This window comes from Harmonia axyridis, chromosome 4, assembly GCF_914767665.1.
Source record: "Harmonia axyridis chromosome 4, icHarAxyr1.1, whole genome shotgun sequence".
Lineage (NCBI taxonomy): Eukaryota > Metazoa > Arthropoda > Insecta > Coleoptera > Coccinellidae > Harmonia > Harmonia axyridis.
This window is the reverse complement of record NC_059504.1, coordinates 27627562-27642774: the sequence shown is the minus strand read 5'-3', so window position 1 is coordinate 27642774 and position 15213 is coordinate 27627562. Positions and strand designations below refer to the sequence as shown.

Here is a 15213-nt window from a genome sequence, read left to right as displayed (position 1 = left end):
TGTGTTCAATGAGCTGGAGGTCGAAGAGAACAAACCAGAAACTTGATTTCCCAGCAATTGCAAATTTTGAGTTGTTCCCTTTTTCGAGGACGGCTGCTAGATGTAAAATCATTTTTGCTGTTGAAGATACTCTTTCGATGTTTAATGATTCAAATTTTTAAAAGATCTTCCTAGGTTGGCTAGTATAGCCAAAGGGTAAAAACCCAAGACAAACACACTTTCATCCTTGTTAACTTCTTGCTTTATCTCTATCAGTACTTCTTGACGTTTCTGATTAAATTAACCCTCTAGCTATGCTAGCGCCACCAATTTAAGCAGTTCAACAGGCACTTTTGAAACAGGAAAATTATTTTCCTTATCACTACCCTCCATATGGATATTTGCAGATCAAATGCAGTGGACAAAAAAGAGTTGCCCTAACAGCAAGTAATTGCATTTATTCCAATCACTTAATGAAATTTGGACTCACGTTTAACCATAATTTTAAAGTAAAATCAAAAGTTATGGCTTAAGATTCTTAAACCTAGAAATAAATATCTTTTGTAGACGATTTATTGCTGAAATTCCTAGAACTCTTCATTGATAACATGAAGCCAGTGTTGAATCCAGAAAGTTTTCTCTGGGCAAGTATTGGTCATGCTCTGGGCGGGGTATCGGTCATAGTGCAGGGGTTAATATCCCCGTACACCATCTTGGATTCAACACAGCATGAAACTACCCCCATAATACTTTAAAAATTTCAGTCATTTGAAATGTAAAATCTGAAGCTACTGTGTAACAAAATATTTGTTATTACAACATTAAAAACTAAAAATAGTATAAATGTTATTTAATCAAGGAAATATAAATAACTTTCATCTCATTCCATACTGTCAAAAATAATAAAAAGATCAATTTACAAAAGACTAATATTAAATACAGAAGTCAAATTTTCGATTGACAAATATAACATCAAAATAAATAATTAATCATCATTATTTTCTACTTTAGTTCTCTTCTTGTTGTTGCCTCCAAAATTGCCACCTTTCCTTTTCTTTCCAAACTTGTTGAACTTTTGAGACTTTCTGATTTGTGAAATGGCCTCAGCTGATTTCTTCATATGTGCTTCTTCTTCTTCTCCTTCAAGCACCTTGAATTTCAATTTTGCTTCACCAACTTGCAATTCTTGATCCTCCAATTTTGTGATAAAATCAACAGCATCATTTTCCTTCGGTAGTCGGACATAACCTTGGATATCACCTCTGTTGAAGTCAATAAATGGATTACCAATATCAGCAACTTCTCTCAATTTATCTTTGATTTGCTCTCGGGTGATGGTTGTACCTTCTTCAATTCCACTAAAGAAAAGAGTGGCACCTTTTGGAATTTCAATACCTTTTTTAACTTTCTCATCTAACTGTTCTTGTTGTTTAGCAAGTTTTTTTTCTTTATTACTTTTTTTAGTTTCATCGATTTCAGCACGTTTATCTTTGTAATAATTCTCTTGGAATTTACGGATCAAATTCACATCCTTGTATAAAATTTCTTCAGATTCAACAAATTTTTTGCAAGTTTCAATATCTTTGAAGATAATAAAACATGAACCCTTGAATACATATTGGTCATCTTTTTTGTATGACCTCTTAATACATGATTCAATGGGGCCATGTGATTCTAAGAAATTCAGAATTTCATGGAGATCTTCATCAGTTGGGAATCCTTTAGCATATGCTGCAAAAATGATTATATTTAGGAAATGTACAACAACAAATAGTACTGCTTCTATCAGTAGATCTAATGGCTGGTTTATGCACCATAACCAAGGACTACGAACTAAGAACTAAATCTAAGAATTCAGTGGTGTTTATGCACTCTCTTGTTAGTTCTTAGTGAAGGAAAGCGCACATGCTCAAAAACTACTTTTTATTAGTTCTACACTTTGATGTCTGACATTGATATCGATTGTGAAAAAATTTAATTTGGTTTTTTTCAGATACACCGATTACTTTTCATCGATAAACACAAATAACGGAACATAAAATAATAGAAACTGGTACTTGTTAATATTGAAATTCTATGTGGCGCATGCAATAGTCCTTAGGTAAAATGTATAAACGCCCTCATTGATTTGTTAGCGTTCAATGCTTAGTTCTTAGGTTTAGTATTAGTCCTTAGGAATGGTGCATAAACCAGCCATTCATTTTTAAGAGCATAACATTTGCAGAAAGACATTTAGTATCAAAACAAATGTTTGGGGTAACAAAATTCACAATTTAGGTAATTCTAGATCAAATATAAAGTTTAAAATCACTACATACCTGTACGTTTGCTTAGTTCCCTTTTACGTGTCTCGTTGAATTCTGGAACTGTGTTTTCGGGATTACGTCGTACTTTTTTGTTGTCTTCACTTATTTCCAGTAAACCACTTTCAGATTTCTTCAAAGCAGTGGCAATTTCCTCAGCATTATCGGAAATACTTGCCAATCTTTTGAAACTAAGTAAAACTTCAAAAGTGACCCATCCATCATCTTCTTCCGTCTTAGCTTTCAGAAATTTATCACGAGGTAAGTTAATATCTCCAAAGTAGTATTCTACTTGTTTGATTATTTTTTTTTCCAAATCGGTAGCCATTTCACTTGAATAATCACAAATTTTCACAACACGTGGTATTAAAGAGTACCACTGTAAACGCTCAAGTTATAGAGTTTAAAAATGTTTTAGGTTAATATTCGATAACCTACTACTTTTTCTATTCCGTCCATAGAGAATAATACAATTCTTAATATTACGTCCATAGAAAACTAATCTTTTTAATATTTTCATCGGTATGGCCTGTGCTGGGGCCTGTGGGGTATAGGCATCTGAGATTAAGAATGCAACGCCAAGGTGAGCAAACGTAGAACTATAAATATTGACATTGGAGTATTTTGTTGTATTAGTTGTGTGTGTATTTGCGTTATTAAAATTTGATTTTACAATTAATATAAAAACTTTTTAGACTTCTATAATGAACAAGTGTGTTACTGTGTATATAATATTCTCATTTTAGATGAAGGCGGTAAGTATCATCATTTATTTCAGTTCAATCTAGTGATATTGAAAGTTATGCAAGGATGGAAGACTTCGATAAATGACGAATAAAAATCGTGTGCATATAATATGTGAACGTTTCAGTCAACATTATTATACTACAGGATTCTAATAGTACCTTTTTTAGGTCCAAATGGTAAGACTGAGTTTAGTAGAACACTTTGGGGTATCTTAAAGGCACAAACACTTCTAGAAGTGTTTATGAAGGTGAAGAAGTTTTAAATGCTGGTCACATAATAAAAATGTTACATGTTATTTGCATGACTAATAAACTTTAGTTGAAAGGTTTTTTTACTTATCCGAATTGATCATTTCACATTACCCTTCCATTATACAGTCCCAACAAAATATTACAAATGCTAATGTATTGAATATTTTTGGGAATACTACAGAAAGTCCCATATCCATTCTTATTTATTTATTAAGAGATAACTCAATTTACATAAAATTTTTCTAAAAATAAATTTATATAACTAGGTTACTTGAAACTACTCATATCGATACCTATTTATCGAATTGAATTATTGCTTGACTAATGAATTATCAAAAATAATGAGAATTCAATTGAAAATATTTCACCTATGAAATGTATTCATTTTGAAAATATATTCGGCATATTATACGACTATTTTAAAATAATTAAAATGTGGTAGAGAAGTATCATCAGTGTGCCCTGAAAAAAATATATTGAATTTCAGAGTACATGTCGAAATATTTCTGAGGAATTTTTCCAATATTGTGTAAAGGTACCTTAGATTTGAAGACAATGTATCTTTGGCACAATTCTTGTGAAATGCCAAATAAAACAGATAATGTCACATATGAAAGATCACATTTCAATTTTGTTGAAACTAAAACAATACACTGCTTGATTGTTAAACGATCTGATCTTTGATCACTGTAAATAGATTGTACTGCTTCTACTATTGTATCTTATAGTTTCATATTATTGAGACCAGTAAAACTGTTTAAAGCACTATCTGTTGTTATCAGGTCACACAAAGAAGATACTTAAGGGGTATTCACTTGCACTTCGAAATCCTTGAAAGTTTTAGGCACATTATAATCAGGCTGACCCTGAAGAAGCTGTAATAGACCTTGTATAGCTTCGATTCCATCTTGGGAAGTAGATTGTAGAGCAGTTTCGATTTCTTCACAAGAGCATATTTCAGCAACAAGTTATTCTTTGTTTATATTTCTTTGTTTCAATCTTTCAGGTCTACTACTAGAACATTCAGGTTCTTCCTTTGTGGTAGTAGATCCAACAGGAAGATTTCTGGAAGGCACAGCAGTCTTTTTCAAATATTTTTTCTGTGTAGAACTGGAATCTATAAACGATTATTATTATTATTATTATCTCCATAAATATAATCTAAAATTTCACGTGCTGTCAGTGCTTACCTCGATAAAAATAATCATCATCGATAAAATGCAGGGAACATACTTTCATATTTCTTGTCACTGGTTTATCAATTTTTAGTTCAGTTGCCAAGCTTTTTGTCGATCCATCAGCACTTTACTCCCCAATTTCCCTTTCACCCAAACACGATATTTATTACCAGTTTGAGGGAAAGCATGAAACTTGATATTTGTACTTTTTTTTCCCAGGAAGAACACTGAGGAACTGAACAATAGCGATTCGAACGACTCATAACTATTAAAATAATTTAAGAAAAATATAAATATTTGTAGAATATCACACAAAAACACAGCAGAATGCAAGAACCTCAGCCTCAGAGGAATGAAAAGGACTGACTACCTCTCAGGGTACCGATTCATAAAGATCCCTAGGGAGCTAGGGAGAAGGAGCCACGCCCACTCTGCTCAAGCCCCCGATATAGATGCAAAATTACCATAATTTGTTCAATTGTTGATATTTAGATGTATTTTTCATTTTAAACATAAATTTTGATTCAATCGTCATATCCTAATAAATTAAAAACCATTTTATGATAGGCAACTTTTGATACAACCTACAACGTTGTCGGTTCTCAGACGAAAAAAATTGACTTCAAATCCGCTGCCTTGGACCCAGCGGTTTTCATTGCGATACAAACTTGGCAACGCTGTGACATAAACGACATTCTCTGTGACAAATGTCAAAGATGCACACGTGGGGTGTCTCTTCAAAATTCGATTATTGGTGTTATTATAATTTATAATTAGCTCATTTTACTGCTTGTGTTGAATACAGTAAGTTTATATATATCACTCATGGTTTATTATGGAAAATCGAAATAAATGTATTGAATTGAAAAATAGATCCAATGTAATATGTACATTTGGCAATGGTGTAATTATTGTATGAGAGTAAAAGTGACCTCGAATTACTATCAAAATATAATTTAAAGCTTTAGTTATTGTTATCCATTTGTTTTTTCCATATTTATAGGTGCTAGATTTATTTTAGATTGAGATAGACATAAAAAATAGAAATTATTTATTTTTCTGTTAATGTCACAGAAAAATAGTTCAAAGTTCGCCCTTCAATTTGGCAACGTCGATCCCCCTTCTTCCTACTTTAATTAGGGCGGAGCCTAAAATTTGGCTCCTTCTCCCTAGCTCCCTAGGGATCTTTATGAATCGGTACCCAGGTAAGAACCATTATCATCATAGCAAACCATGTCAACATTTATAGTTACTCTGATTGTCACCAGGTGGCTTAGCGCTTATCTTGATTCGCGTGGACGTTAAAAAATTCCACTGGAATTCTTTATTCTAAGACATTTCTATGGTTTCAACGGAAATTCGATTCATTCAATTGCATATGCAACAGTTGCTTTTGAACTTGTTGAAACTTGAAACTAAATTGAATATAAAAATATCGACAATGTTTCCCAAAATGAATTATTTATTACTAGTGCTTATGTTTGTTATGTTATGTTTTCAAGAGTCAACAGCAGGTTTGAATGATTACATAAAATATTATGGAAAGTATTTTGGTTACTTTCCAAACGAGGAAGTTGTGAATTTCAACCAAAATATTCCTTATGAAGTTGCAAAATTGGATGAAAAATTCATATCAGAAGCTGCAAAATTGACTGGTATTGCCCTTTCAGAGTTAGATTCCTGTCAGCAAAGGGTAAACACTAACTATATTTTTTAATTCTCAAAAGTATAATGTAGTTTATATTTTAGGTCATTCTCAAATTAAGAACAGATTGTCACAAATTGAATGATGAGCAGCTTGCTAAACTTTCTGTTCATCTTTTAAATTGCCAGTCTTATGTGGAGGGTAGGCAGACTTATCCTTGTACAGAAGAAATGAGCATTAAAGAATGTACAACTACTATGGACTCTGATACATGGACAATTTACCATTTGATGAGCAACAGAGCAAGAGCAGTTTGCTATATGATAAGACAAACGCAATTCAGAGGTCTAGCTGAAAAAACTGTTAATAGCCTTATGAATGCTGCTAAGTATCAAATTAATACTCTTGATAAAATAAAGGTGAATCAAGAAAATTTACAGACCATGGCTTCTGATACATTTGATACTCTATCAAAAGGTTAATATAATTTGAACTTTATTTTCAATTACAAGATAGCAAAACTAAATCAGTCTTTTCATAGGACATGATGTATTATCGCAACAACAAAAAGATTTACATTCTGCTCAGTTCCATGGGCAACTAGCGATAGAGCAAAATATTGCTCGTCTTGTAGATGAGAAAAGAATTATTGCTGAAGCTCATAATGAACTGATTTCTCTCAGTAAAGATTTACAAGAGAAGATAGGAGATTCTAGAAATCAATTACAAATACAAAGTAATGAGAGTAAAATGAATCATCAAGAACTAATAAATGATTTGATTACTCTTCAAGAACAGACTCAAAAAATCTTCAAAAAAATTGGTGAGATGATAATAATATTTATTTCAAAAAATATACCTACAATACTCACTTGGATTTTTATTTCAGAAGAATCAAGTCAGTTGCTTTTAACTCAGTCTAAAGAATTCAAGGATCAATATGACTACACTTTGAAAAATTTGATAGAGGTTAACAAAACTGTGCATAATTTGGTATCTTTAGTTGGTGGAACCAAAAAAGCTCTTGAAGAACAACTACACTGGGTATCTACTGCCTTAGGAGGAACTGATTTGGCTATTGAGCGATTATATCTAATAATGTGGCATTTGGCCTTCTTTATTTTGGGCATGATTGGAAGTGCCTTTTTGGATGTTCAATTAGGCATAAGACTTATTGTTATATTATTACCTTCATTTAATTTAGCTATTGGACTCTATGGACAACACCAACATCTTGATCCACTCTTTTTACTAGCAGTTATGGGATTCTTAGCTTTGGGTAAGTTAGACGTTATTTAACCGTGAACCTTTTTGTTTGATTTTACATGTTACTAAAGATAATGAATGGATATACGGATTTTTCAGTGCAAGTATTAATATCCTGGATATCAAGTTATAAGAGATCATCTAAATCTAACCAACTGATGCTAAAGCAGGAAGAAATTCCCGATTCTAGCTGTACTTCAGAAAATAATCTGAGCCCCGACATCAATAAAAGTTCTAGATACCCTGATGTATCAGCTTCTGAATATTACTATTCATCTAAGGACTTAGTAGATCAACCTATATCTGAGGATTTCAATGACTTTGGTGCACCCACCCCACCACTTTCCAGAAGTGGTTATTATGGATCGAGATCTAGGAGTAGAACTCCTAATCTCTTGGGGGGTAAAGGATCCTGTCATGCCAAAACAAGAGTGGGAACACCTTGCAAATTGTCTTGTTTGCCTGGTAGAGATTTTTGTCATAGACATCAAGCTGGAGATTCCATTGCAGGAAGATAATAGTTAATAAATTAAGATACTGTTCTGAAAAAACTATTTATCAACTGAGTTGACTATAGTTTGGTCTAATTGGTTTTGTTTGCAACTCCAGTGGGCATCTCTTTGGTTGTAGATTAATTTATCCAAATTGTTCAGAGAAATCCATTGTCAAGTTACAATATACCATTCGGACACCACTGAAGATGCCGCAGTTGCAAACTGCAAATGTTAGATAAAAAACCAATTAGGCCACAGCTAGAAAGCTTGGAATTACCTAATTCTATTGAACAATCCATCCATGAAAGTCTTCAGCAGAGCTATTTATATTTGTAAATTGTTTAATTTGGGATTCTTTAGTTTTATGCTACAAGAAATTCGTATTTTAAAATTAATTTTTTAATCGAAAGTGTTTTCAGACATTATATCAGGAAATTATCATATAATTCTTAATATTGATTTTCTGAATTGCACAGAAGATGGTTTCCTTTCTTTTGAAACTGCTCAACATGGAAAAAATTCCATTCTATTCAATTTATTATTTATTTATTTATAGTGGGTGGGTGCTTTCAACTCACATGTGGTACTGAATGGTTATAATTTATTTTTTTTTTTCTTCGTATATTTCAATATTATTCTTCACATGTTCAACTTGGTATGTGGGAAATAATTTTTAAATAGTTTTATCTACAATTGACTTTTGAATTTAATACTTGGTTTTAAATATTTTCTTGTATCAGTCAATAGATTTTTAAGGTGACATACTTGTTGGAGTAGTTGTTGAGGTGAACTAGTCAATTATGGGTAGTGATATTGTGATATATTTCGAATATAGTGAAAATAAATCATTTTGAAAATATATTCTTGCTCTTTATATCATTGCACAATAATTATTCATAAATGAAATACAAAATTAAACTTATATTAAATCGATTTGTTATTGGAAATAAATTTCCTAATATTTCGCCACACTGATTTTGTCCATTGAAACTCTGATAATTGAATTTGATTTAAACTAATCTTTTTAATTTGATTTTCATAGATACCTAGGATGAAAATATGTATCAAATATTCATTACAATAAAAGACTCGACCAGATGTAGTCCTTTATTATTCTTAGGCAAAATATGTGGGTGACTATCTTATTGCATAAAAATCATGCTACTGAACGTTAATCATTTACTTCAATACAAATTATATCAACTGGAAGATAGAGATTTTTATTTTAGTGAGAACCAAGATCCTTCAGTTTCTCAACTTTTTTCTAATTGGTTCCCATCAAAGGTAAGTACAGGCTATGACTATAAATCATAAAAATTTTTATTTATTTCAACAAATTGTATAAACGTATTCAATGGATTTACATTATTCAGTAAACATGATGAAATCAGTTTCACAATAATAGGAGCAACCTCCATTATAGTTTTTAAAAACAATTTTTAATTCTTAGTATTTTTTTAGATCTACTTATCAAAAGAGGCTATCCAGTTTACCATGTCGTCATTACTAAGATAGATCAAAATATGATCTATACAGTTTTGAGGCAGTTTCAGGAGAAAATCGAATAATTCAATAGAACTGTCTAATAACTGTCTCCTCACAAATGCGTCTCTAAAATTATTTTTTATTATCCGCTCAGTAATATTACTATATAAAGGAAATTCATTCTGATGATTCACTGTCTTCAACGCTCTTAGGACATCTTGGTTCATTATGATTTTAGCTAGTTTGTGTATGGATTTAGTTAGTATATTGTGATAGGAAACTGTGCTTCCTCCTAGTTTAAATTTTTCCATTTTCTCGACTTCCTTTCTGCACACCTCTTGAAAATATTCTAGCTCTTCGTCAAACTCAAGATTATTCAAGTTTTCTTCACAAACATACAGATCAGCAGTGTTTCTCATAATGATATTTTCTTTCAGTATATAAATAACTCTTTGATTTCCAACTGACTCGTTCAAAGCAATGTCCAAGGCTGTTCGGTTCTGATAGTCTATGGCGTTCACATCAGCGCCCATTTCCAAAAGATGTGATACCAATTCTTTACCAGACGCTCTACTGGCTATATGGAGGGGTGTTAATCCGTATATGTCTTGACTGTTGATATCTGCGCCATACTGCAACAAAATAGAGACCATTTCACAGTTCAACATCTCACAAACGGCGTATGCTAAAGGGGTTCTATGGTCGATATTCCGGACATTTGGATCTGCTCCTTCCACAAGTAGCATCTCGACGATTTTGCAACAACCAAAAAGCACCGCGTAATGGAGCGGGGTTTTACCCAACTCATTTGCAAGGTCAAGATTAGAACCATAACGAATTAATAATCTGATAACGTCCTCGTTACCTTGCATGCAAGCTAAATGGAGTGGAATCTGTCCATTAGCGTCTTGAAAGTTTGTATAAGCTCCATATTCAAGCAGAGCTTCAACCGTGTTGGTTTGACCATTTATGGCACCAATATGCAGCGGTGTTCTGTTTATAATGGAGCCCACGTTAACCTCAGCCCCCTTGTTTAACAGCAATCTAACTGTTTCCTCGCTAACTTTCTTTTCAACCAAGAAATGCAAAGCCGCTTCGCCCTTCCTGACTCGTACGTTAACGTCAACGTGGTGTTCTAACAGCGCTCGCACTACTTCTTCTTTTCCGTTTCTGGAAGCTATAAGTAAAGGAGTGTCTCCAGTATCATCCTTACAGTTGTAATCGGCGCCGAACTCCAAAAGACTCCTTGCTATAGCTCCGTTGCCAACTTCGCAAGCAACGTGAAGGGGTGTCCTACCTCTATATTTCTTGGCGTTCACCCGACCGCCTTTGTTCAATATGGATTTGACCAATTCTGGATAGCATGATTCCACGGCTAGATGAAGAGGAGTGTCATCTCTATTGTTTGTAGAGATGTTGATGTCATCGAGTTTGTCTAGAAGAAGCGCTGCGAGTTCTTCGCCGTTCCAAAAGGCTGCATTCAGGGTCGTCCGTCCGTATTTATCTTTAGCGCGGATATCGGCTTTGAACTCTAGCAAGATTTTCGCAATTTCAACGTTCCCGTTTTCGGCTGCCGTATGCAATGGTGTGCCGCTATTTATATCCTTATAATTGACATCAGTACCTTCTTTAAGCAGTTTCCTAACCAACGCTGCTTTATTTTCTTGTACGGCTATATGTAGTTCAGTTTTGTCGTGTGGATTCTCGAAGTCTGCCATTCATTCGAATCACTCTTGATGATTTTCACTTTCAAAGTATAAGTTTAAAGGGATACTTCCGAACAGAATAAATTGAAGAAAAACTAGGCAGTTGCACGTTTTGTAACTGGTTTATTATTAGAAACGTTTATATTCGAAAATAAACTAGCGTCTTAGAGGGAATGCGGAAACGTTATATTTCGATAATTGTTTTAGAGATAAATTTGACAAAACTATCAAAATTATATAGGTATTATATTATATATTTGCGAACAAATTTTAATATGTCATCAAACAAGAACTCACTTTATTTCGTAAGGGTAATAAAATATAAGCCGATCGAGACACACTGAATTATATTATACAGTTATTTAAATTTTATTTTTTCAGAATACCTAAGTTGATTATTAGAGAGAAGGCATCTTACCACAAGCGTAGCTAGGTGAAGGTTTAAGGGGTTCAAACATCCACCCCCAACATTTGGTTGTAATAAAATACATCCATTTCGCAAATGAATCATCGGCTCGGCACTTGGCACCCGGTTTTGAAGAAAGATGATAGATAGTAAAAGAAACTGGGCTCTGTAATTGCACTCTCAGATGCACCAATTATTATTTCTTGAAAATGTTATGGTCTTAAATATTGTTCATTATTTTTTGAGAATTTATTTAACTATATATTCAAACCTCACTTTGTAAAGTTGATCAAAATGAATATTTTTCGGGAACAAGATATATTAATTAGGGTTAATATCAGTTTGAGGGATTTCAGATCTTCTGTATTTATTTGGTTGGAAGAGATACAGGTAATGATCATTAGGTAGTTTTCGTTAAAATTAATAATTCAAGACCTCGTGAATTTAGTGTTCTGTACAAAGTACATTCATCATTTACTTCTACTTCTTCATTAGTCATTTAAATATTCCAAAATCATCAATTTGAACGAGGAATATATATTAGATTTTGAAATTTTTTCGAAAGATCTATAATCATCTCATGAACCAGATATCAATTTACTATATTCTGCCATCTCAGTAACTCTAACTAACTTAACTTTATGATAATGGATCTCCTTTATTATGTTTATGATTATGTCTCAAAAAAATCATTATCACGAATTCACGATCCGATTAAAAACATACCGACTAACAAATACAAAGCTGATATTAACTTAAAATTCTTTACCAAGAAAAAAACAAAGAACGAAAGAACCAGATCTACGGATCTTTGAATCATGCGCAAATCGTACATGATTTGATCTGAGCTAGTGAGCTGAAAAGAACCATTGGGTCAATTGAACGGGTCTTTTGAACCGGGTCGTCTCAGCAATGGATCTGGTTCGACCCGGTTCGTCGAAATTGAACGAACCACACATCCCTAGTACCTTCATCTTTATCCGGAAACGAAAGTGTAGCTCGAAGAAAATGGCTGTATACTGCAAATTCCAAGAATCGAAAGACATGTGAACCGCTCCAACCTTTATCCGAATATTTACGTATTGCTGCAAATAATGGCAACTATACCTGTTTCCTCTGCTACATCAGAAAGAACTTTCTCAAGGTCTAAAAGGACTTGCTTAAGAAACACAACTAGTGAAAACAAAACGGGCTGGCTTTCATGAATATTCAGTATGGAATAGATATTAATGATGACGAAGCAGTACATATATTCAAAAGGGAGAAAGAAAAAAATGTGTAAATAAAATCAAATGGTCTTTTTTATGTGGTCAAATATAATAAATATGATCTTATAGTTATTTCATGCACGTTTATTCGTTTTATTTTCTTGAACTCAATTATTTCTGAGAAAATAATTTATATACACCTTGTCTTGAAATACCAGAAATGAATCCCCTGGTTTCAAAACCCGACAAATCCGTTTAGGTCAAATGTTGGGAAACCGCAAAAAACTGTTCCGTTATGTTGAAATCGTTTGATTTCAAGAAAAACGTTTCATTTATGAGAACATGAAAAATTTCAGTTAGAAAACAACCATGATTAAAAAAAAAATCAGGTAATATCGCCAAAAATTAAATAAATAAAATGGAATTGTCGGGTTTTGATTTCGAGTTTTGGATTTGTCGGGATTTGAAACTTACTTGCATGGGCCAAGATATGAATTTTGCCATTAGAAATCATTATGATGGTATCAATAATTTTCAATTATGGATTCAAACACATTTTTATTTATTGCTTCACTTTAATAACAACAAAATATTGAAAAAACTCGATAAAATTAGACTATTAAAATCTGGTATTTCTTCCACTTGCTCGCATAGATTTGCTGGCTCTGGAGTAGTAACATTTTCCGAGGCATTATAATATTTTTCCAGGACTTTCCCAGTGTCGGCCAATTTTCACCCCAATGTTTCTCAAGTAAGGTCTTCACATCCTTCAGTTTTGCTTGACTGGGGCACACACCGCCGTTTATTTGAGTTTGAGATGGTATGATGCTGTTTGCCGACATCCCTTTTTTGAATACTGACTTGTATTCTCCAAGATCAGATCTATAAGAGTGTTCACCTCGTACTGTTATAGTGTTATTCCTTCCTTTTTTTATGTGAAATCTCTTAATCTGATTGAATCGGAAATGCCATTGTGCTGGTACTTTGATGGCTTTTTGGGATGCTCCCTTCCAGTCGTATACCTCTAACTCTTTACCCAAATTGAACAAAGTTTCTTGCACTCTAAATATCTCAGGATATTCCTCGGGGACAACGATTGAATCTATTTTTCAATTATTTTCTCGAAACAACCAAAAACTCTATCTGGGGGATAAAAGAATGTCCAGTACCTAACAGAGATGGGAGGGGCATCTGCACTCAGCCATTTGATACACATATCAATCATTATCGAATTTTTATTTTGTCCCCCACAACAGTGACGGCTCGTCAGGGTCGGCAGGGTCGGCCGGGCCGACCCAAAAATTATCAGGAAATAGAAAATAGTTCTAGATATTCAATTCATTCAAACTCAATCGGAGTTATCGATTTCGATATCCAAATTCCCTCGGTAATGAATATTTCCACTCTGAACAGGAAAATATAACTTATACCGGCCAATATTTTCTTTCGGACCCACCTAATATTCGATTTCCAAAGCATCCAGCGTTGTTATTCCCTTTCATAAATTGTAACAAACCACAATCGTAAATGGTTACTTTTCGTAATATCACCCCAAACAAGTTATTCCAGAATTGTACGTAACACCGTAACATTTGGTCTGAAATGTAACACAAATGTTACAATTATACAATTGCAACTCCTGGAATATCACTGAAAGCATCTCATCACGTTAGGTCGGCCGAGAGCCGATGGCGGAACCAGCGCTACCGAGAGCGCTACGTAAAGGAAAAGATACTACGACATACGCCCAGAATACGACCACTCAGTAGAACGGCACAACAACTCGATGTAAGGTCGCTTCCCAATACACAGGGTCGGCTGGCCGGTTATCCTATTGCAGAGCGTCAAGCAGCAACTTTTTACAGTTTATTTCAAATATTTGATAATTAAATGAATGGTTAATTATGAGACATTATGTCCTAATCAGAAAAGAACTTATTTATGCCGTTCGATAGTAGCTATTGATTTTCAGATCATGAAAATATAATAAATATATTCAAATGAATGGTTGATTATGGGATATAACGTCTTAATCAGAAAAAAACTTATTTATGCCGTTCGATAGTAGTTAAGTATTGAGTTTCTGATCATGTACTGGGACAATGCTATCTTCGGCAATTCAAATATGCTGAATGGTATTACGGAATTCATTTTCTCAAATAATATTGTTTCCGATGTTCCTGAATTATATAAGTTATTTTGTATGATTTTGTCCCTGCCACCAACATCCGCGTCAGTAGAAAGAAGTTTTTCAGCGCTCAAAAGAATAAAATCTTTCAGTAGGAACATATGATGTCTCAAGACCGTTTAAATAACCTGGCACTGATATCAATCGAAAGAGGTTTAGTTAAAGAACTAGCCAGAGGAAACATTTTTTTCGAGAAAATAATTGATGACTTCGCGACAAAGAAAGATCGTCGAATTGATTTGATCTATAAAAATGAATAAAGGGTAAGCAAGCTCATACATTTTCGACCAGAATACATGCGGTCATTTCCACAATATTTTTTGTGGTCTTTATATTTTATACATTTATTTATATGTT

General features: G+C 33.4%; 3 protein-coding genes across 3 annotated transcripts; 1 reads left to right on the top strand and 2 right to left on the bottom strand.

Annotated features, from left to right (window-relative positions):
• Positions 1-814: 814 nt before the first annotated feature.
• LOC123677499 (la protein homolog) lies at positions 815-2727 on the bottom strand. The gene is made up of 2 exons (XM_045614049.1): positions 2298-2727; positions 815-1710 (listed from the first exon to the last, which is right to left on the bottom strand). The coding sequence occupies exons 1-2, from the start codon at positions 2608-2610 to the stop codon at positions 965-967; spliced, it is 1059 nt and encodes a 352-aa protein (XP_045470005.1). The 5' UTR covers positions 2611-2727; the 3' UTR covers positions 815-964.
• Positions 2728-5798: 3071 nt separating this feature from the next.
• LOC123677497 (protein brambleberry-like) lies at positions 5799-8724 on the top strand. The gene is made up of 5 exons (XM_045614047.1): positions 5799-6151; positions 6208-6580; positions 6645-6926; positions 6993-7382; positions 7469-8724. Exons 1-5 carry the CDS (start codon positions 5801-5803, stop codon positions 7885-7887), a joined length of 1815 nt encoding a protein of 604 aa, XP_045470003.1. The 5' UTR covers positions 5799-5800; the 3' UTR covers positions 7888-8724.
• A 445-nt stretch (positions 8725-9169) lies between these two features.
• LOC123677498 (putative ankyrin repeat protein RF_0381) lies at positions 9170-11263 on the bottom strand. Its single transcript, XM_045614048.1, has one exon. It carries the CDS (start codon positions 11064-11066, stop codon positions 9327-9329), a length of 1740 nt encoding a protein of 579 aa, XP_045470004.1. The 5' UTR covers positions 11067-11263; the 3' UTR covers positions 9170-9326.
• Positions 11264-15213: the final 3950 nt, after the last annotated feature.

Coding starts and splice junctions, on each gene's coding strand:
- LOC123677499 (XM_045614049.1), bottom strand. CDS start 2,610: ATGGCTACCGATTTGGAAAAAAAAATAATCAAACAAGTAGAATACTAC. Junction 1,711..2,297: donor GGAACTAAGCAAACGTACAG/GTATGTAGTGAT, acceptor TCATTTTTGCAG/CATATGCTAAAGGATTCCCA.
- LOC123677497 (XM_045614047.1), top strand. CDS start 5,801: ATGGTTTCAACGGAAATTCGATTCATTCAATTGCATATGCAACAGTTG. Junction 6,152..6,207: donor TAGATTCCTGTCAGCAAAGG/GTAAACACTAAC, acceptor TTTATATTTTAG/GTCATTCTCAAATTAAGAAC. Junction 6,581..6,644: donor ATTTGATACTCTATCAAAAG/GTTAATATAATT, acceptor GTCTTTTCATAG/GACATGATGTATTATCGCAA.
- LOC123677498 (XM_045614048.1), bottom strand. CDS start 11,066: ATGGCAGACTTCGAGAATCCACACGACAAAACTGAACTACATATAGCC.